Here is a 23,624-nt window from a genome sequence, read left to right on the forward strand (position 1 = left end):
CTATTTTCTCGATTCCTATCACTGTGCGCTACTGACAGCTGGACAACGTTTTTGTGGTGCAAATATATCACTCTTTTGAACACATATGGTTTTGAGAAGAAAAACACTTTACTTTCGTGACCCCAGAAACTTGCCGGACTACTTTCTTCAGCATCAAAAACGATCAAAAACCGGCTGGATCTCGGCTCACAGGACGCTCAGTCAGTGCTGATGCACAACGTTGCTGACAGGGAACCCATATAACTTCGTGTCTTAAAACCCGAACTATCCCTTTAAGTACAACATTCTCCAGCTCATTGAGAAAGAGTCTTTCTAGTTTGCCTCCAAGGTCACATTTGTGAGGACTACAGAACTGTATGTAGAGTGCCACATTGGAGTCATGACAGAAAACAGAAATATGACTATCTCTCGGCCAAAGCAACTTGCTCTGACTATACTGTAGGTCTTACTATGGAAATGCAAGTCCTTGCAGGAAGCTTGAGGATCACATCCTCCATTGTTCTCCAGGCATCGGTCAATAGGTGGTATCACCTTCTCCAGGCACTGCAGTCCATCTCCTACATAACCATCATTGCACTGGCATTGTCTCTCATTCTGTAAATTCCACATTTAAAATAAAAATACAGTCACTCACAACTCCTAATCCATGTGACAATTACAGTAGCTCTTTACAGGCTGGTAATATGCGTGTAGAATCATGTCAATATGTAGGTAGTATCAATTTTTTTTATTATTATTATTATCTGGCACTGGTAATGTGACAAAATGCTGTAAATAAGCCAGTTAGCTGCGTGTGCTAATTTTCATCAGCTGTCAGCCAGCCAGTTCTTAACGAGGCAGCCTAGAACAAAAGAACAAACAAAAAAGAAAATAAAAATAGCAAAGGCAAGCCGTGCAGGTTGGCACCCAGGCCAGAATGGTGCATACTGTACTTTTAAATGTTACAAAACAATAGTTCAGTCATCAGGGTTGTGCTAATGTTGCATATGGGCAGCTGGATATTGCTGAGATTGCTGTAAATAAGTACTTTTTTTGTTTTTACTAATCACATTTTCTGACTGCTACAATAGTTCCAAAGTTATGAAAAAACAGAAAAATTGAGGCACTCCTATTAAGTAAAAAGCCTTTACTACAAAAATGGCTACGACCATCGGTAAAAAACAACAACAGTTGACCAAAGTGCTGTAAAAATAAACAAACAGACAAACAAGAAACATAAGACAAAAGATGCTAGATGGAGCAGTGTAGTCGCCAGCGTGTCCATGAAATAAGGAAATAAATTATATTACCATTATACCATATCATTTTATACCACTGACAATGCTAAAAATGTAATTACACTTCTGTGGTGAGAGTCCATAGCCTACAGACAAACCGAAGTATTGCAAACTCTGAAAGTGTGCAGAGAGAGTATAACATGACCTGTATCTGAAGGAAGCAAATTGCCTGGTTTCATGTTCCGGTAGTGTCAAATCAGCGGGCGCGTTCGATCTTGCAGCACTGCGCAGATCTGGCTGAATCTTACAATACAAACATGCCTTACGTTCAGCCAGATCTACACATCGCTGGAAGTCGAATGCGCCCACTGATTTGAGGCTACCTGAACACGAAGTGTGTAGTAAAGGAGTACATTTTACTGGCCTGGCCACACCAACCTAGATGTCCTTTCAGGAAGATACTAGTCTGGAACATCATAAGTCGCTAACGCATCAGAACCCCAAAAGATGCATGAATGGCTGTTTTTCTGTGTAGCGACTCGCTTCGTCTGCTGTATAGCTATGCTAGTTGAACGAATTGCTTGTTACAAGTTTGTTTACCATCAAATTGGCTTCGTAAGGTGAACATCTTGCACAGTGTATCTTTAAGCCAAAGTTACTCACCGGTCCTGTGAACATGCAGGTTGCAAAATCGCTGCAACCACCGTTTTCCTCAGTGCATCTGTCAATGGGGGAGCAGTCATTGCCATCACCAGAGTAGCCTGTTTTGCATGAGCAAGTAACATTGATGCCATCCTGCTGACAATCTGCATGCTGATGGCAGCCTCCATTGTATTCACTGCAGAAATCAGGAGCTGAAAAGACAGCACAGGGACTAACACTGAATTTGCTGAATTTGCACATTCAAGCAAACCTTTGAATCAATATTATCTTACAGCACTGCCCCACAAATGAACAGGGTGGGATACGAGAAAGATGATATAAAGTCACCACATCAGAGCAGTATAGGCTTATAAACATGCTCTTATAACATGAGCTTTTGCATAGGCTACAGTATGTCTCTGTCAGGCTGTTTGCGGAGTATTAGTCTGCATGTACAGTGGGTACGGGTTGAGAATGCACCTTTTGCCGCGGCAATCCCGCAGAGATCCCGTAGGCTGTCAAGCCAACATTTTTCGAGGCTACGGCAATGTAGCCAAACAACCACTAGGTGGCAGAAAGTTTCAACTACTTAGAAATGTTATTTATAGGCTATTTTAAAACGGAGGCATGCGTTCTGTGATTAGGAGCCTGACCCGACCGAACCGAGGGGAGTCATGGACACTTCAACCTGTCAAAAAAAAAAAACAAGCCGTAATCCAACGATTATAGAAGAGATCTCACATTTACATTTTCTTCTTCATTGGCGCCTATGGCGAGAAAAAGGCTTAACGTGGTTTAATGTATCAATGACCACCAAATTTCTCTCTCATATTGCTCATCATAATCACTTTAAAGGGATATTCCGCCATTTTTGGAAATACGCTCATTTTCCACCTCCCCTCGAGCAAAACAATCGATATTTACCTTGTTCCCGTTCATCCAGCCATTCTGTGAGTCTGGCGATACAACTTTTAGCTTCAGCCTAGCATAGATCACTGAATCGGATTAGACCATTAGCTTCTCGCCTGCTAGCTTCATGTTTAAAAGTGACTAAGATTTCTGATAATTTTTCCATTTAAAACGTGTCTCCTCTCAAGTTAGAAAGTGCAATAAGACCAACTGAAAATGAAACCTGGCGTTTTTCTAGGCTGATATGACATGGAACTACACTCTCATCTGGCGTAATAATCAAGGCAACTTGCAAACGTACCATAGGCGCAGTGATATCGTACGCAGCATCTGAAAATAGTCCCCATAGACATCAAGCAGTAGTAGTGCCAGTAGCTGCAAGTTGCCTTGATTATTACGCCAGATGAGAATGTAGTTCCATGTCAAATCAGCCTAGAAAAACGCTAGGTTTCATTTTCAGCTGGTCTTATTGCACTTTCTAACTTGAGAGGAGACACGTTTTAAATGGAAAAATTACCAGAAATATTAGTCACTTTTAAACATGAAGCTAGCAGGCGAGAAGCTAGTGGTCTAATACGATTCAATGATCTATGCTAGGCTGAAGCTAAAAGTTGTATCGCCAGACTCACAGAATGGCTGGATGAACGGGAACAAGGTAAATATCGATTGTTTTGCTCGAGGGAAGGTGGAAAATGAGCGTATTTCCACAAATGGCGGAATATCCCTTTAAACTATACATCGAACTCAAACTCAAATTATTATGGACGTATCTTAGCCTGATAAACCAGCCTAAATGGATTGGATGTCTAATTTAGTCTGGCTCCGATGAATGGATACAACGGAACATTGTTGATGAGCACAACCCGTTGTCTTTCAAACCGTGTCTGTGCCTATAGGCCAACGCTCCCTCAAAACCCCGCCCCAGAGCCCTCTGCCCCGCCCGCGTTGATTCAAGACACATCTCTGCGTTGTGATTGGTTTAGTTGCCATCTGCCAGATTCAGGGCAGTGTTTTCAAAATGTACAGTGGTTCGAGGCCAGACCCAAATGCAGGCAAAACATTTTGCCGTCCAGCAGTTGGCGCTGGTTTTCCAGGCTAGACGTATCTGTCATTAACTCATTAACTGCCATTGACGTCTTTAAAAGTCAATTTAGACACATACGTTGACTGCCATTGACGTCTATAGACGTCAATTGCCGTTTTCAATGGGGAGGGCTCCTGGGTGGGCTTGGGAACGATCTGGCAGAGTTTCAGGCTTGTAAACAGACTGCACTAGCGATCCGAACCTCTAGATGGCAACAGTGCCATTTGGATCATTAGTATCTGCCTAGAGTGCACAAGTCATGCAGAGACAACTAGCAAACACACTGAAGATCGACCACAGTGGATCTAGTTTGCACGCGATGCAGGGAATAAATATGCTTACTTCTTACATCAAGGATGGAAAACACGTGAACGGTATGATCCATTTACATTGGATATTGTGATATAGACTAACAACAACCTTGCTAGTGCTAACTTGCTAAGTCTAGCATCCTGTTCAGAGTCTTTAGCGACCATCAGAGTCCCTAGCAACCTTGACGAGACTGACGAGATAACAGTGCAATCGTGGTTGACATACTACTGAAACGCTAACGTTAAAAAGTTGATTTTCACAAAAAGATCGTTTTCTCCATGTTTTGGTAAAAAACAGGTGTTTTTAGCAAAACTAACCCATGTTCTACTGACGATTACTAAAGAACGGAAAACGATAGAAACAAGCCGTTTTTTCCTGGTGAAAGAAGAGAGTCTACTCTTTCATTTGGTACCTTCGGTGTTTACATAGTCATAAAGCTCACCGTTCGGTGGATCTTGGAAAAACAGTCAAAATGCTGTAAAACGTCTGGCAGTATGGAGCGCTCTGCACTGAAAATCGCTGGCAGCCAATGAGTTAAGCATTTCTGCCCCATTAAAGCATATTGGAAGGAAAAAGCTTAACGTGGTTTAATGCACCTAAACAACGATCATTGATCACCAAATCTCATATTACTTCTCATAAGCACATTAAACTCTCAAAAATTTGGACCCAAACTCCAATAATTATGGACGTTATCTGACGTTGAGCATATAAGCCTATTGCCGCCTATAAAAAGGCTTATCTCCCTCAGAAATGGAATTCTCTTCTCTGATTGGCTGATGGGGTGGCCATTAACTTCGTATAACCTGCTACCTTCGAAGTAGTTCCAATGTGTTGCCCGTATCACACTTGAATATTAATTCACCAAACTCGTTGCGAAGTTTAAATGAACTGTCACCTTGCATCCAAGCTGAAATACAGTCATTGTCAAAATTGTTGGCACCCTATGCTAAAGTTGACTAAAAAGAGGAATATAAAATCATCTTTTGGAAATTGATTTTAATGGCTTAAGTAATAAAATAAGGAAAAATCCAACCTTTAAGGACACACCAATTTTCTATGTGAATGAATAATGTATCATAAATAAATAAATGTTCTTCCCAAAATACTGGGGTCAAAAATATTGGCACCCCTATGTAACCCTATGGGAATTTAACACATAGGGTTAACATAGGGGCAGGCAGTGTTTTATTTTTAAAGGCTACTTATTTCATGGATCCAGGATACTATGCATCCTGATAAAGTTCCCTTGGTCTTTAGAACTAAAATTGACCCACATCATCACACACCCTTCACCATACCTAGAGATAGGCATGGTGTTTTGTTCAGTTTTGTTCAGTTAGCCTATTAGCTTGTTTGATTTGCATTGAGTTCAATGAGCATCAAACAGGCTAAAACTGCCTGCCCCTATGTTAACCCTATGTGTTAAATTCCCATAGGGTTACATAGGGGTGCCAATATTTTTGACCCCAGTATTTTGGGAAGAACATTTATTTATTTATGATACATTATTCATTCACAAAGAAAATTGGTGTGTCCTTAAAGGTTGGATTTTTCCTAATTTTATTACTTAAAGGTTGGGTACGGAATTCGCAAAACGGCCGGCAGATTTTGAATACATAGCCTACAACCTCAAGTCCCGCCCTCGGTATCCGCTGTTCATTCCGACATACCAGCACTCCGACATTGACGTCCAATTGTCGTAGTGGAGGCATGTCTCCTTATGGGAAAAAGTCCCACCACTCCGACATATTTTTTTTTCATGGTCGCAGTGGCGGTATTTAACTTTTTTTTTTCAAACAACGTGCCATTCCGACATGAGGTAATTAATAGGCTATTAATGTTACAGTTATTATTTTCCTGTCACTTCGTCTGTTTTATGACCTAGAAGGTTGTATTTGGCATCTGTGGATAGCTCTAGCTCTCCTCTTTTATCTGACATGCAAGCCATATATTTTTTACCATGGTTTCACGAGTAGCCTAAATCAAACTAAAGTAGCGGTAGCCGAAGCTATATGACATTCTTATTTGTTTGTCACTTCGTCTGTTTTTATAACACAAAAGGATCGATGTGTCTGGTATCAATGGAAAGCTCTGTTTCTCCTCTTTCATTTGATATGCGTGTCTGTTGCCTGCGATGCCTGGTCCCGGAGTAATCCAAGCGAGAGCAGTGGCTGCGTGGAGCAATATAGACTGTAAATATGATAGGCCTATACTTTGATTTAAATTCATGATTTTATTTTATTTTCATACTTGATCGTACAGACACTGTCTAGTCTCGTTAAAGCCCCGGTTCTGCTCTTTCATGCAATATAGGTCTCATCTCGCTATGACTAATAATCGCGGAGCAATGTACAGAGAAAAATGGGTGTGTTTTTTGACGCACTTTGCGTCCGTCGGGCTCATAGGGTCCGTTAAATTGTCTTGGAAAAAAATAGGATTTGTAAATTGTCGGAATGGGGGTACTAAAATGTGTCGGATTGGCAGCATGTCTAAATAGCAGCATGTCGAAATAGAGGCATGTCTAAATGGAAGCATGTCGTAGTGGTGGCATGTCTGAGTGGCAGCATGTAACCCCCGCCCTCCATGCACCAACGAAAATTATGCGCGAGCGCAAGCCAGGCTAAATGAAATGCCAGCCTGGCGTCTACAGCACTATGAGCTCTAGTCTACAATCGCCCACATCAACTTCCCCAATTACATTCTTTATTCACCTCCAAAGGGTTGTAGGTAATAGTTCCACAAATCAGACAAGGTAGATGATTTTATAGCCTACATCAGTGGTCGGCAATAGGCGGCCCGCGGGCCAGATGCGGCCCGCAAGCAAAAAACATATGGCCCGTGAGATCTTTTGAACCAGAGAATGAAAAAAAAAAAAAACTTTTTAAAAATCGGACTGCCAGTCTCAAACATGCTCTTTATTTTGAAACGTAACTTTCCAGAACAGAAGAATTTCAATCAATCTAAATGCTTAGATATTTGTTTCATCTGAATACGAGTGAAGCACGCAGCGAGGTGCAGCGTGAACGCACAACATGCAAAATCAAATGAAGTCAGTGGACAGCGCTGGTTCTCAAATTCCAAGCTAGTCCCTAAAACACATGTTGTCATTCAAACAACGGACATAGGCTTATGGTGATAATTAAAACACGACTTCTTTTAAACAGGCCTGACATCAAACAGGCAATTTACGCACATAGAACTGTGAAAAGTAAAACACGAGTTTCAAACATTAATAGCGTGCGTGTTATTTAGGAACGCAACCTTTAAATTAGCATGCTTACTTTCATGGTGCCGTCTTGTAGCCTACTCTTTGCATGCAGAGAAACCCTCGTTAGTTGTTACAGATCAGGCATGTGGGCTTTGCATTAATACAATTAGGGAGGATGAAGGCATAGTTCTCTGTCCATTCATCATTAAAGATCCTGTTTTCGCTGTTAACTTTTCTCTTCAGATTTTTTCATAGTGCCATTTTTTGACAGCTAACAGCAACGCGTGGAAATGTTTTTCTGGTGTTTTTTATTATTATTTTTTAAAGACACAGGCATATAATAGCGCCCCCAATGACCAGTCGACAAATTTAACCTACATCAGCCTGCTTGAATGTCTCTGCTCTGTCATTTCAAGAGCGCCTATCATTTTTACCTCCTCCGATATTAATTAATTAAATTAGCCATTGTTTTGGTTGTGAACTTGTGGCCCGCTATGTAATGGCTCGGAAAATATCTGGCCCGAGGCCAAACTTAATTGCCGACCCCTGGCCTACATTATGGTAAAAGCACCTTAGTCTACCAGCCCTTTCGTTCGGAAATTCTAAAACAACGATGCATTTTAATACACCAAAATAACGTTTGATATAGGCTACCTTACATCTTTCAGTAGCCATAGGTGTGTATATTTGAACAGAATCTGGTTTGGTTCTTACCAGGGCGTTTATCTTCTGAAATATCCGAGTTTAGTGCTGGCCCGCTGGTTCGCCTATTCCACTGTAGCTCTAAGCGGTTAAGTTTCGATTTCATGTTTACAACACTCTTCGAGTCACGGTAAAATGTAATTTTTTGCTACATAGCTTATTTATTGCGTGGGTGATTGAGTTTCCGTAGGTATCCGCTGCCTTAGTATGTATAGAAATGAAGTGACACATACAACTTGAGGGGAACATTATGGGACATGTAGCAGGCTTAGGGCGCTTACATAGTCAACGCGAGCAACGCAAGCAAGCAACGTTAGCTACGCGAGTGACGGGCTCCCTTTCACGGGGCAGTCACACGCTTGCGTCGGCCAACGTTCGTCCGTTGTTTTCCCATTCACTTTACATTGGCTGGACTTCATTTCATGCCGCACTGAATTGTGGGTCCGATGCGTTGCCTGAGATACGTTGCCTCCGCTAAAAAGTTGAGAAATGTTCAACTTTTGACGGATCGCGCAAGCGCCAGCCAATGAAATTCCGTGTATGCACATTTTCGAACACTGACAAACCAATCAGTTAGTGTTTATGGAAATGTGACAAAATGAGGCATACGTTGGCGGACGGAGGCGTCTGACTGCACCGTCACGGTGCAGTCAGACGCTTGCGTCCGCCAACGTTCGTCCGTTGTTTTCCCATTCACTTTACATTGGCTGGACTTCATTTCATGCCGCACTGAATTGTGGGTCCGATGCGTTGCCTGAGATACGTTGCCTCCGCTAAAAAGTTGAGAAATGTTCAACTTTTGACGGATCGCGCAAGCGCCAGCCAATGAAATTCCGTGTATGCAAATTTTCGAACACTGACAAACCAATCAGTTCGCGTTTATGGAAATGTGACAAAATGAGGCATACGTTGGCGGACGGAGGCGTCTGACTGCACCGTCATAGTGTACACAGCGAACGCAAGCAACGCGGGCAATAGCAAAACGCAATACACCGCTCACGCAACAGGGGGTAGCACTGTATTAACCACATTCACATAATATATAGGCGATAATCATCAACACCCTGAACAATTTAACACCACTGGTATTGTTAAAAACACTGGACAATAATCTCTCTCTCCCATTTCAGCCTCTCGAGGAGGTCACACAACATATTACACACGTACACACAACGTTGATTATTATTGCCTACCGAACATTTTCACTCGGTAATCCTGTGCTTCACGAACTCACTCAACCATCCTAACTGCCAGTATTTATCGGTAGCTGGGTACAAATATGGACATTTTCGTAGTTTCACCATAGTTTCACATAGTTTTTACTCTTTGCCGGCAATTGCATTCAAAGCTTCTTCTGTAAATATGACATATAGTTGAAATACTGAACAATTATTGGAGTATCGCCCCCACCCACAACGCATGGTATTGCATGCTTCGGTGCGTCGCGTATCAAAAACTGGGATGACACATTTTGCTACGCATCGACGGATAACGGTGCAGTCAGACGCTTGCTTCCGCCAACGTTCGTCCGTTATTTTCCCATTCACTTTACATTGGCTGGACTTCATTTCATGCCGCACTGAATTGTGGGTCCAATGCGTTGCCTGGGATACGTTGCCTCCGCTAAAAAGTTGAGAAATGTTCAACTTTTGACGGATCGCGCAAGCGCCAGCCAATGAAATTCCGTGTATGCAAATTTTCGAACACTGACAAACCAATCAGTTCGCGTTTATGGAAATGTGACAAAATGAGGCATACGTTGGCGGACGCAAGCGTCTGACTGCACCGTAATGGCGGCCGAAGCGTAGCGATGCGTAGCCTTGCGGCCGCGTATGCGTAGCAATGCGTTGAGTATGTAAGCCCCTTTAGTTAGTTTCGTTTCGTTTCAGCACTGACTCGCGGTCAACAGCTTTCGTGCTATGTGCACGAACGGGTCGCGCGTGCGGGGGGGAGGGGGAGGGGGAGGAGGAAGAGGAAGACCATTAGATTGACAAATGAGCTGTGAAATGATGGTATGGGGTTTAGAATACTATTGGCTGGAGTTTTTCGAGCCCTGCCCGTTCCGCAGATGATTGACAAGTTAATTTCCATTTCAGTGCTTCCAACTCAGTGGCTGTAAGTGGGTTATACAGTGGGTATAGTAAGTATTCACACCCATGCTAAAGTTGACTAAAAAGAGGAATATAAAATCATCTTTTGAGAATTGATTGTAATGCCTTAAACGTACACTATGTAGTTTTTGCTCCCATCTAGTGGTTAAATTTGATTTTGCATGCACGCTCTAGCGCCACACGTTTTTAAATGTGCGTTGCAAGATGGCTAGAACTACGGGAAGTTGAATGGGTCGAGATTCATTCAAGATGTCTTCTACCACTTCATCGAGTTTTCTTTCCAGTGATGATGTAAGCTATTCTAAAGTTCTTTGAATAATTTGTATGATCATGTATGAGTAATTACTCCTCGAGCAACATAGTGACTTACGTTGTCATGCTTATATTGTTTTTGCATTAGCTTACTATCGGAATATTAGCATAGCAGCAGCTAACAACTTGACATGACAGTATAGGCTAATGCTTGTATTGCTCTAAAGGCATGAACTATGTCACTAAGTGCAGTGCTTGTCTGTAGGTTAAGTATGACCGTCTTCACGCTGCTTCTCTGTGTAACGCGAAATGCAAAAACGCGTTTTCCCCTAGCGGTAGTGTTTAGCGGTAGCGGTAGTGTTTTATGTCCCTCTCGGCAGTTCATATTTTTCTATACACCGGAAAGACATGGAAGACTTCCTGTGAACGTCCCTTTCAATGTAAATGCCGGGAAGTAATTCTTCGGCCAGCAGGACGAGTCAGATCATTGGCATGTGTTATTTTACACCAAAGAGGATCTATTTATGAATGAAGACGTTGACTTGAGGTACTAAAACACTTAAAATCCTACATAATGTACCTTTAATTCAAAAAATGAGTAAAAATCAAACCGCTAAGGACACTAATTTTCTTTGTGATTGAAGAATGTATCGTAAATAGATAAATGTTCTTCCTTAAATACAGGTTGCATAAGTAATTGAACCCTATGTTAAATTCCCATAGGAGCAGGAGGATTTTTTATATGTTTTTATTTTTAAAGGCCAGCTATTTTATGGATCCAGGATATTATGCATCCTGATAAAGTTCCCTTGGCCTTTGAAATTAAAATAGCCCCACATCATCACATACCCTTCACCATAGCTAGAGATTGGCATGGTGCTTTTTCCAGTTAGCCTATTAGCCTGTTTGATTTGCATTGAGCTCAATGAGCATCAAACAGGCTAATAGGCTAACTGGAAAAAGCACCATGCCAATCTCTAGCTATGGTGAAGGGTATGTGATGATGTGGGGCTATTTTAATTTCAAAGGCCAAGGGAACTTTATCAGGATGCATAATATCCTGGATCCATAAAATAGCTTTTTTGATGTAAGGCATTACAATCAATTCTCAAAAGATGATTTTATATTCCTCTTTTTAGTCAACTTTAGCATGGGTGTGAATACTTACTATAGGATTTCAAGTGATTTTGCAAAAATGACCAAAAAAGCTAATTCCATACCCTACCTTTAAGCCATTAAAATCAATTTCCAAAAGATGATTTTATATTCCTCTTTTTTTTAAAGTATATTTTTTTTGGCTTTTTTTGTGCCTTTAATTTTGACAGGACAGTAGAGAGAGACAGGAAGCGAATGGGTGAGAGAGTCGGGGTGTGATCCGGAAAGGACCTCGGGGCGGGAATCGAACCCGGGTCGCCGGCGTGCGGTGCAGGTGCCCCAGCCAGTTGCGCCACGGCTGGGGCCTATATTCCTCTTTTTAGTCAACTTTAGCATGGGGTGCCAACAATTTTAACAATGACTGTACAGACGTGCAGAACATAGTAACATTGTAGCATATGACTGAGCTAACTTGGGTGGCAGCAGGCTAAGAAAATTAGCGATCTTTCAAAGTTAACGTTCATCAGAATCCTAGGGTATGCCCGCTTGACAACGGGAGAGATAGAACTAACGACTGGCTTTTGGCCGTAGTAACCAGCCATTTAGAACTAACGACTGGCCTTTGGCCATAGCAACCATCCATTTAGAACTAGTAACGGCAGTTTTGTCCTGCAAGTAGAAAGTTGATATGTGGCGGAAAGTAGTTCCACAACCAAGACAGTTTTAGCGATGTAAACGTTTACATTGTAATAGGAAATTAACACTACACAAGTGGCAACGGTGGAATAAATATACATGAGATGAATACAAACGGGAGATAAGCTGGATAACGGCCTTCGAGGTCGACCGGTTCGATGGAAATAATGGCTAGGTGGAGGTCTAGAACTCCGGCGACGTGCGAAGCACGGAGACGGAGTTAACTCCGCTGTGCCATTATTTCCATCAAACCGGTCACCTCGTCGGACGTTATCCATTACTTAACGCGAAATAAGGTTGGAAAACAACGACCAGAGATCACCAAAATTCTCTCTTATATTATTTCTCATGAGCACATAAAACTCTCAAATTCCAATAATTATGGACGTTATCTGACATTTTCACGTTAAAGAGGAACTATGCAGGATTGGCGATTTCATCTCTGGTTTCGGTTTTCGTTTTCGCTCGTTTTATGCTTGCATATTTCTCTGTAGAGCTTCCCCGACAGCTTTAGCGCGTATATTTATACATAGGCTATAGACCCCTTCACAACGGATAAACATTCGGAGTGGCGTGACGTCAGTGGCGGCAGAAAAGTTAGACGGCTATTGAAAAGCACTAGTAATGCGGCTAAAATTAGTCCGTAATTAACCTTTGATGAAATGGCTAACGATATAAAACAGTATGTACATACACTCAGTGTATGGGATTGGGAGGATTATTTGAAAAAACTTTGAAAAAACGTACGTTATCAGGTGGGATCATTCTGACAGATCCCCATTCTAAGTGAATGGAAAGAAGACGTAGCAAGATTGCCCTCCGTTGAATGGCCAGATATTTATAATTACGCTATTGAAAAACCGAGCGTATACAGTAAGGAGAAGTGGCGGGTGTATAGATCATTGGATATATAACTATGTCCCAAATGGTCATGTCTAAGATTTACAATACAATGACATATCGGATGAGTTTAGCGTTGTCGCTGATGGCAGTTGATGGTTGTTTTGCCGCCAGCGAACGTAGTGACGTAGGCTCAGCAGGGGTCTATATATAAATATATAAATTGCAAGCGTGGTTCTTCTTGTTCTTTACGCGTCTCAGACTTCCAGATGTAAACAGGAGACGATACGTCTCCTGCAGAAACTGCAAGGTTGCAATAGCGGATTTATAGGGACACTGGGGGCGGGAGGAAATATTACTGTTTTCGATGAAACTGGTCAGTCAAGCAAAACAACGATTTCTGAGCAATTTTATGACTATGAAAAAGTTGCATAGGGTCTATTTAAGCTTTTTCACCTTAAAGGGACATTTCACCGATTAGCATTAAGCTTTGTATCTTTAGAAAACCAGTCATGTTTTTGAATTGTCGTGCATCATTCCCTCAATTTGTCTTGAGATGGGAGAAATACGGATTTCAATGTTGGACTTCCTGCTTTCAATGATGTAAAAATCATTTTACATCATTGAAAGCAGGAAGTCCTATTCATGGGTTTCATTGAAATCCGTATTTCTCCCATCTCAAGGCAAACTGAGGGAATGATGCACGACCATTCAAAAATATGACTGGTTTTCTAAAGATACAAAGCTTAATGCTAATCGGGGAAGTGTCCCTTTAAGCGTTTTAGAATGTCCCAAAATCTCGGCCCAACACCGGTGTTGTTGGATCTCGATGGGATCCATGTTAACTGGATAAACAATAAGCACGTCAATACGAGCAGGCGTTTTACCTTATTTACTGATTCGACTCTGATTCGACAAATAGTCAATCATAAAACCAAGCCTACTTCTGCGCGATACAGAAGTCTGCGCGAATATATGGTAGAGTGCAGCCTGCAGCTCATACAGACTTGGGGAGAGAGATAGCTTGCTTCGGTAGGCCTATACTTCTAATTTTGAATGGTTGCGTTAAAGTGTGTTGTTAAGGAAAGGTTCAAATGACAATAAACAGAAGTTCTGGGAAAAACATCAAAGTTATCAACCGGAGTAGAACCAACGCCACGTGGATCACAGATAGGCCTACGCGTGCGAGACGGACAGCTTACCAGGAGCGCCACCACAGGTAGCCTATAAAGTGCATGAAAAAATTAGACCAATACCAACTTGCTGTTGGCTACATCGTTAAAATGTGTGCAATGCAGTAGCCTAACTTTGGCAATTTTAGACTTTGGAAGAGTTGGACTCTCCCTTCTTACACCATCAAGATAATGGAATGCAGCGTTGTTATGTGTGCGGGATTGCATTTGATTGGTAGCATATTGGAAGCGCGCTAGTCTCCCCATCCCACATATCGCAGAGGCGCAGGTTCTAATCTATAGAGTGGTCTTTTTTTTGCCAAAGGCTCATGTTGCTTTTATATGGACAGTCAAATCATATAAAAGCAACATGATCAAAAATGATTAGTTAGGAGAAATATATTTTGTCATGGAAACAAATTTATAGGCTACATCTTCATTGCACAGAAGTAGGTTCAATTGGCTCAATGCAAAGTTAGTGTGGTTAACGTTTACCATTTCTAGAATCGGAGTCACATCTGCAGTAAATTAGGCAAAACTGCCTGCTCGTGATGAAGTAGCCTACTAATTGTTTATCCAGGTAACAGGATCCCATCGAGATCTGTAACACCGGCCCGCAGTTCGGGTTTGGGCAGAGAATCTAAGTTCTAAAATGAATGGGTGGCTAGTTCTAATTCACTCTGCAAATTCACTTCTATTAATTCATTTAATATGTTGAACATTTTTCGGCGTGCAGCCGAAAAAGATCATGGACCTGGAACAAAGACGAAGCCTACCTAATATAATTAGAAGATACAACCTTTCTTTCCACTTTTATGCTGACGACTCCCAACTATATCTCCCATTGAGATCCAGTGACTCCCTTCAGACTCTCCTAGAGTGTCTGAAGGAGATTAATGTCTGGATGGGAGAAAATGTCCTTCATTTAAACAAGGACAAAACAGAAGTAATAATTTTTAACCCCTCCAAATCCAAAAAACCCACAGTGACTGACCTGGGTAGTCTGACATCTTTCGTAAAACCATCTGCTAGAAATCTGGGTGTCATTTTTGATTCTGAGCTCTGCTTTCATAAGCAAATCTCTGCTGTGGTAAAAAGCAGCTTCCACCAGCTCAGAATTATAGCTAAAATAAAACGCTCCCTGTCATATAATAATCTGGAAACAATTATTCATGCCTTTAGTTTATAACATCACGGCTGGATTATTGTAACTTCCTCTACCTTTTGTCTCTCCCAGTCCCTCATACAACGCCTACAAATGGTCCAGAATGCAGCAGCAAGACTCTTAACTGGGTCAAAAAAGTGGGATCATATCACACCTGTCCTTGCATCCCTTCATTGGCTGCCAGTGCATCATAGGATTCACTTTAAAATCCTACTGATGGTGTTCAAAGCCCTCAACGGCCAGGCTCCAACTTACAATTCAGACCTCCTAATCCCCCACTCAGCCACTAGGTCCCTGAGATATTGCAATCAGGGTCTTCTACATACAGTATCCGCTACTCCCGTCTAAAACAAAAAGGTGACAGGGCCTTTGCTGTTGCGGCTCCACGTTTGTGGAACCAATTGCCACCACACATACGTGAAGCCCCCTCTATCTCTACTTTTAAATCAAGGCTCAAAACTCACCTTTACACCCTTGCTTTCCCTCCCCCTTAATTTGATGGTTTTTGTGTTTTATGTGTACTTTTATTTAGTATTGTTATTTATTTATTTTATTTTACTTATTATTATCTTATTTTATTGTACTTCATTGTATATTTCATTTGATTTCTTTACCTTTTATTACACTATGTACAGCACTTTGGTCAGTGTGAACTGTTGTAAACGTGCTTTATAAATAAATATTACTTACTTACTTACTTACTAATCTGGTTTCAATAACATGCCAACAGTAGCCAGGATTTAATGCTGCATTTTACAGGCTACAGCTGCTACTTTCTAAAACAATTTTCATTCATTTATACCTTGGGAGGGAGAAGCATCTTGTAGGCTACCTTGGAGGGAGAGAGAGAGAGAGAGAGAGAGAGAGAGAGAGAGCAATAGGCTATGCTATGGGCGCGAGAAGTAATTAAAAATGATAAGAAAGATGTTCTCAGTTTTGCAAATTTTGTTTGCGATGTCAGCTGAAAAGAGCTATTTTTTTCTAAATGTTAAGTTATAACTTCTATGTGAATTTGTGGTTCAGCATTCACACACACATTTTCTCACACACAACTAGGCGTACCTACACGCACGCAGGCGAATTCGAACATTCAGAAAGGCGCATAGCGATCAAACATGATGCACATTCTTCCACGAGCTGCTCCCACGGCTTTAACAAGCTTGGAGCTGGGTCTGTTCAAGTTGAAGTAAACTGACAGCGATAGCCTACATGTTGGCCCGACTGCACAACTGCCATGGCCAGAACTACGGGGGCCGGGCAGTACCAAATCTCGTGGTAATTCGAACACTGCTCGTAGGCCTATAGCAGAAAGCAGAGTAAATTGAATGAATGAATTATGTAGGAGGGAAATCCCCTTACGTCAGAGGGACGTAGGAGGAAAAGAGCACGGTTATGGTTAAGTTTATGGTTAAGTTTATTTTGATAGGCAAAAAAAAAATCTGTGTGAACGGCGGTTGGTTGGTGTGAATAATGTGTATAGGCCTAAATAGTGTAAGGCTCAGTCAGACCAAGTGTGTGTCGAGAGAGAGCGGGGGAAGGCAGTTGTCCTCAATCCTGCATAGGTGATGTCTGTAAGTGAACTGGTTAGACGAGTGTATGGGGGAGGGGAATGATCGCACTGATTCGCACAAGACAACTATGCTAATTGCTCTTCATGAAGCTGTTAAGACGGGCGATTCTTTGTAGGCTTAGCTATAGCAGTTCGATGCCTCCCTGTGCGAAGGTTTCAACTACTAGGCTGTATGTTTGCAATGGATAGTGTGTTATGTAGGCCTAAGTGCTGTGCCGACATCGGCCGTCTGTACCGTCTTTAAGCGTCTTTGTGCGTCTCCGAATCCGATGGAGGTGAAAGTTGGTACCAAAATAAATAGAATAAAATGGTACAAAAATAAAAGCTTCAACACAAAGTATAAAGTACATGCCACTGCTCAGGGTGACAGGCTAGGCTATAGTCTAAGCCTAGCCTAGCAGCGATTCCCAAACTTTTCATTTTAGCGGACCAACTTCAAAATCTTCATTCAAGGCAACACGGGTAAAAAGGCCCTCGTTTAAGACACGACCACAAAACAGCATATGCTCATTCCCACGCAACATTGCATGCTTTAGAAAATGTATGTAATGGAGATGTTCAAAATTCACAAAGAAAATGTATGTCCTTAAAGGTTGAATATTTCCTCATTGTTTCATTTAAGGCATTAAGATACATTTTAAAAAGATGATTTTATATTTAACTTTAAGCATGTGTTCCAATACATAGATTTCTCGAAAACATGCGCGCGCACACAAGGGGCAGAAAGCACCATGAACAGCATTAAACAGCTGCTCTCCGTGACAAGATTAAAATGAATTTTAGTGCCGAAAACAGCACTATTCGAAATGACGATGGTTAGAGAATGTTCAGGAATGTAAAGTAATGCATATATTTGCCAGAAACCACCAAAACCGCCAAAAAGACGATGTTTTATAAATAATGAAAACAAACGACAAACTCTGAAATACGCTCATAAATAAGATGTTATCATCATTTAGACAACAGTGGCATACAAAAAATGCTGATTATAGCTTACAGCAGCTGGTTATTAGGTTAACTTTATAACGTTATGACCGGCCATTCGGAGTCTTCTGCCCCATGGGTGCGCGCGCATCTAGTTTTGTTAGTAAACAGGAAATGTATGTATACTTTTGGAGGGCACTGCATGATAATTTAATATTGTATACTAACCTGTGCAGTTCAGACCATCACCCACAAATGGATCCTGACATTCACACTGGTTGTCAAGAAGGCACACAGCATTTGGATGGCAACCAGGGGTGCAAACTGGCTTGCTTTCTATTAGGAAGTACAACAAAAATAATGTGTTAAATCAAGGGGGTTTAAAGGGGTTAGGCCAGTTTGAGAAAAAATAACACTGTAGAAAATCAACCTCATTTAATCTAAGGTAACATAACGTCTGGAGCATGCACTGATAGTCCACTTTTAATAATCCATTACCCAGTTTTGATTCACAGTAGTTTCCAGTCCAGCCCTCTTCACAGAAACAGTTTCCACTGCCATCCATACCATCATCACACTTGCCATGCACTGTGCAATTGCATGCTGCAGAATACACAGTCAATTAAATCATCATAGTAGTCAAATTGCAAACTCCATTGCAAAGAATAGAAAATACAAATCCCAAATTATCGTAGGCAATGTACCCTCTGTCTGTGTTATAAATCATGTAACAGGTAACACCCTGTTTTAGTTTGTAAAATGTTACAATCATCCATATCTCACTGCCTCTTCACAGGCTCTTTGCTGGGTCCCTTCTTTGCAATGCATGCCACACCCTTGGGTTCAGTGATCCACTCACATGGCTTTTCACTCCACTGTTATGCAGAAAAAGCCCAGCCATACCCATTATATGACTCCATGGTGTGGATCATGGCTTGTCTCTCCAATACTGAACTATTAGTCATCCTAGCCTATCAATTTATCCATCACAATATCAACTTCATTGGATGTGTCATGAGGCAGATGAGAGTGGGTTTACATTTGTTTACACATGTATTCATTCAGCAGATGCTTTTACCCAAGGCGACTTTCTACTACATCAGTCAATACTAGTACAACAGGGTAAGAGGAAAGACATTATGGGCTCTATTCTCAGGATCAAATGGGCATTGTCGCAAGTCATTCGCGCAAGTTTCTTTGGGGGCGGTCCTAGCGCAAAAGGCTATAATGACTGCGTGAAAAGTGAACATTGCAAGTGAACATCGCCGCAAAGTCAAAAGGGGTTGTCTTAATTTAGTTAATTAGTCGTGGGTGTCTTTTGGGCGTAGCATGCAATAAACCAATTAGATTTCACACTCTCATTCCCTTTAAAAGCCTGGCGCATTGTTCCATGACGTATCCTGGTGGATTTACCTGGGCGTCTACTCCATTTGCTCGTGCGTGAGGCATGGGCGGCGCGTAATGGAGGCTTGGGAAGGCTAAGCCTTCCCAAATTTTATTCTGGAAAATTGTGAAAATAATGTACATGATGTTTGAATATCATTTTCTAACACGGATAGTTCCGGTCCTTGATGATGATTGGCTGAATCGCGTTCGATGCTGTTATAAAATCCAACACAAACATCTTGACCGCATTTCGTTAATGCACTACCACAACTTGCACAAAAGTTAAAGTGGCTGCGTCTCTATGTTGCATGGCAACCATTCATATGGAGGAAATATTTCTTGGCGGAAGAATGATTATCTATGAATACATCGTTACATTTGTCGTTGCTGTGCCTTTGTTTCATGAAATCAAATCGACGTATAGTTACCGTTTTAGAGAAGCAAGCTAAGGGGGGGGTTTTAGCCTAGGGTCTCTCGGGGCTCATGAAATAGATGATTTCAGAATGAACGCAGCAGCCGCAGCAGTAGCCAGAAGCCAGTTTTCACTATTGACTATTGATTAAATTTCCCTTGTGTGTGTGTCTGTGTATTCACACCAAATTGGCATGCCATATCGTACCCTCCCAATATGCACAGCATTCCATTAGCTATCTGCCATCAGGCTATTTACAATTTTCTATTTTAAGAAAAAGTCAGGCAACATTTATCAAAATGAACTAAATGCAGTGCTATATCCACGCGCACACATTTCGTTTGAACTGGAGAGATTACGCACGCAGACGTGCAACTAGGCTACTTGTTGTTTTCTTTTACTCGGCTATCAGCACAAAATGTGAAGCTAATTCACTAACTCAATAGCCTACTCATCATGGATATCGCAAGTTCTGTTAAACAAACAAAACAGAAAGGATGGAGGATGGAGGCAGCTAGAGGAGTTATTCCAGATGAGCAATAAGAAGGTAGACAATTGTCAGAACACTACAGCTGTTTAATGGCAGACGTTAAAGGTATGCTAGAACAAAACTAAAGGAAACTTAGCCATAGGGCTGTGTAATGTTGACTAAATGAGCAGGTCACTGTTAGACGTTGTTGTTGTATTATTGCATGTGGATGTTGTTATGCTATGTAAGGTGTAGGCTACTTTTTGTTGACCAATACATGAACCTAAAACGAGAAACGGACAAATATTATTTAATTATATTCGGGCTGCGCGCTCCTGCTGATGAAAGAAGTAGGGTGTGTGCACGCACTGTGCACTCTTCCAGATCCCCAAGCCTCATGCGCTCATAAAGTAGCCTTTCAGCTATGCGCAAATGCTTCCTGACTAGGTTTCTCCTGGTCAGTGGCGCACTTACTTTCTGCATCCATATATTAGCGACTGGTGAACTTTGCGCCGGACCACACCTCTTCTCTTCACTGACATGCCCGTTAGGGCGCAATATAATCTCCTATCTAGATAACGTACATTTGCGCTGGAAAAATGAAGGATGCACTCGCAGAGAATAGTAATTATAGGTTGCGCAAGTCGCGAAAGCTCATTGTGCGGTCTGCATAATCGGGCCCACTAAGTACTAATCAAAGTGTGGTAGGAGGAGGAAGTGGTAGAAGGAGATAACAGTTACATGCCCCCAGTATTCTTAAAGGAGAGCCTGGTCTCTGTTCATAGATCAGGTATTTCAGTAGGGACTAAAACCATCAAAATCGTGCCAGTACTGCATTAGAATGCTGCATCATTAACATAAATGTAAGGCAGACAACATGGATATGACTCCTGCAGAGACACGCTGTGTCTGTTGAAATCCAAAAGAGTTACATTTACACTCAATGGCCCTCATTTATGAAACGTGCGTATGACCAAAAACAGGCGTACAACAGGCGTACGCTTCTTTCCACGCAAAGTATGGCATTTATCAATGCGAACGTGATCGGTGCTATACGCTCAAATCTCACGTCTAGTCTGAACTCGCGTACGCAAGTTTTTCAGGCGGCATAGCACCGTGCAGCGAAAATCAGCGGTGGATTAGAAAGTTGAAGAGTTGAATTCATGGACTATCTCGGACATAACACCTTTCCTGACCTGTACATGTGCAACCTATTTGCTGTAATGTAGCATATTATATTGACACATTTGATGGCTTAGGATAGCCATATACATGTAGGAGATGATTACTTTCTGTTTGGCGAACGCAACATTCATGAATTATATATTTTCAATTACTTTCAAAGGGCAAATGTCAGTGTTGTATGGTTTTGTGGTGAATGTATTTATAGTATGATGCGTTCGCTCTGTGAAAATAAAGTCTGTTGCGCTTAAGTCGCTCTAGTTTCCCGCCTTCCTTGATGACAGCTTCAAAATTAACAAGGCTAAGCTGGACGTCACTGTGGCTCGAGATCACTAATGATCTCTTTTGGACATGGGGTGCCTTCCATGTAACGATTTATATGGCTTCCTTCCTCCCTCGATCCTCGTTCACCGGAAATCGCTCACAGTCGAGGGCACGAGGACATCTCATTCATGTAATTGCAACCAGAGGAGGCAAGACCGAGGACAGAGGAGGGAGGTGGCAATCCCGATACGAGAGGAAACATAAGACCATCCCACGCGGAAGTGTTATTTCGGAGATGGGCGTTCTGTGGCTACGCATGGATGACGTATCCTGTATAACGTTTAAAAATATAGAAATATAGAAATGTTGTCTGTTATTTATGGCGTGTGAAGTTGATGCTAAAAGCTATAGTGGGATTATGTTAGGGGCTCATGAAGAAACATAAATGTAGCCTAACGAACAATAAGTTCATTATTTGAACGTCCTTATCAACATTTGCCATTGAAACATTTTGTGTATCTGCACAAAAAAGCATCATGTCGGACCTAGTGATTTTAAATTATGCGTTATGTGTTGAGTTCAAAACACAATGTTGTAAATGTCCTTTTTTATCAGCAGAAGAGCTGACCAGTTGCATGCACACAGATGTCGGCGCGTCTTTTGGATCCGCCCTATTACACTGACGTCGCACGTGCTAAATGGTGTGTATGCAGTCGAGGACGTCTCATTTGCGCAGTTCATCAAGCTTCGCTCCTCCATCCTCCGCTCATTCCTTCGTCGTTTCCTTTGCAAAATTCATTAGTAGGAGGGGCTATGACCGGGGCGAGGATCGAGGGAGGAAGGAAGCCATATAAATCGTTACATGGAAGGCACCCATATAATCCACCTTCATGTCGTAAATTCTAGGGGCGAGGCCATTAAAACGAGCATATATAGGGGCGCGATATTAAAATCACACTTGTTTCCATTGGACATTTACCAATACCAACACACTTTTATTCTTACGCTGGAATTGGAGTGATACGAAAGTTTGATGAATCACACGTGAGCCCCGTTGAAAGATGATTTCTGCACTCAGATGTACGCTGGTTTCTACGCTTGGTTGATAAATGAGGGCCAGTGACTGTACTTAAACATCACCTTATCATCTACTTCCACAAATACATCTACAGGAGGAAAATACCTGTACAGTTAGAGCCATAGTGCTTGTCGACACAGAGTTCACAGGATGAACCTTTGAAACCAGGGTGGCACTGGCATGTGCCTGTGCCTGAACGTCCATCATGACAGTCCCCATGCACACCACAGGGAGCCTCCAGACCCCCAGGGCAAACTGCAAGACACAAATCACCACATACTGTAACTGCATATCTAATGCAAAAAGCTTATAGTATACAGTATCATTAGATTCTGTCTGATTTCCTTAAAGGGATAGTTCGGATTTTAAGACACGAAGTTGTATGGGTTCCCTGTCAGCAACGTAGTGCATCAGCACTGACTTACCCCCGACAGCGTCCTGTGAGCCGAGATCCAGCCGGTTTTTGATCGTTTTTGATGCCGGACTATTTTCTTCAGCAAGTTTCTGGGGTCACGAAAGTAAAGTGTTTTTCTTCTCAAAACCATATGCGTTCAACAGAGTGATATATTTGCACCACAAAAACGTTGTCCAGCTGTCAGTAGCGCGCAGTGATAGGAATCGCGAAAAATAAGTAAGTGATAACGAGGTTTGAATTTTTCCTGGACAACGTTTTTGTGGTGCAAATATATCACTCTGTTGAACGCATATGGTTTTGAGAAGAAAAACACTTTACTTTCGTGACCCCAGAAACTTGCCGGACTACTTTCTTCAGCATCAAAAACGATCTAAAACCGGCTGGATCTCGGCTCACAGGACGCTGTCGGGGGTAAGTCAGTGCTGATGCACTACGTTGCTGACAGGGAACCCATACAACTTCGTGTCTTAAAATCCGAACTATCCCTTTAAGTCACTGCACGCAAGCATGTTTTAG

The 23,624-nt window shown here is 41.9% G+C and overlaps 1 protein-coding gene across 3 annotated transcripts in view; it reads right to left on the reverse strand.

Annotated features, from left to right (window-relative positions):
* The window catches only part of stab1 (stabilin 1), a 167,453-nt gene that overhangs the window by 23,118 nt on the left and 120,711 nt on the right, over positions 1 to 23,624 (reverse strand). For all 3 annotated transcript variants that reach the window (XM_062544711.1, XM_062544710.1, XM_062544712.1), the window contains 5 exons: positions 22,799 to 22,948; positions 18,401 to 18,505; positions 18,131 to 18,238; positions 1,881 to 2,071; positions 450 to 594 (listed from right to left, as the gene is read on the reverse strand). In XM_062544711.1, coding sequence (XP_062400695.1) covers positions 450 to 594; positions 1,881 to 2,071; positions 18,131 to 18,238; positions 18,401 to 18,505; positions 22,799 to 22,948 — 699 coding nt within the window. The remainder of the gene's footprint in view (positions 1 to 449; positions 595 to 1,880; positions 2,072 to 18,130; positions 18,239 to 18,400; positions 18,506 to 22,798; positions 22,949 to 23,624) is intronic.

The sequence above is a fragment of the Sardina pilchardus genome, chromosome 9 (genome assembly GCF_963854185.1).
Source record: "Sardina pilchardus chromosome 9, fSarPil1.1, whole genome shotgun sequence".
In the NCBI taxonomy this organism is placed as follows: Eukaryota; Metazoa; Chordata; class Actinopteri; order Clupeiformes; family Clupeidae; genus Sardina; species Sardina pilchardus.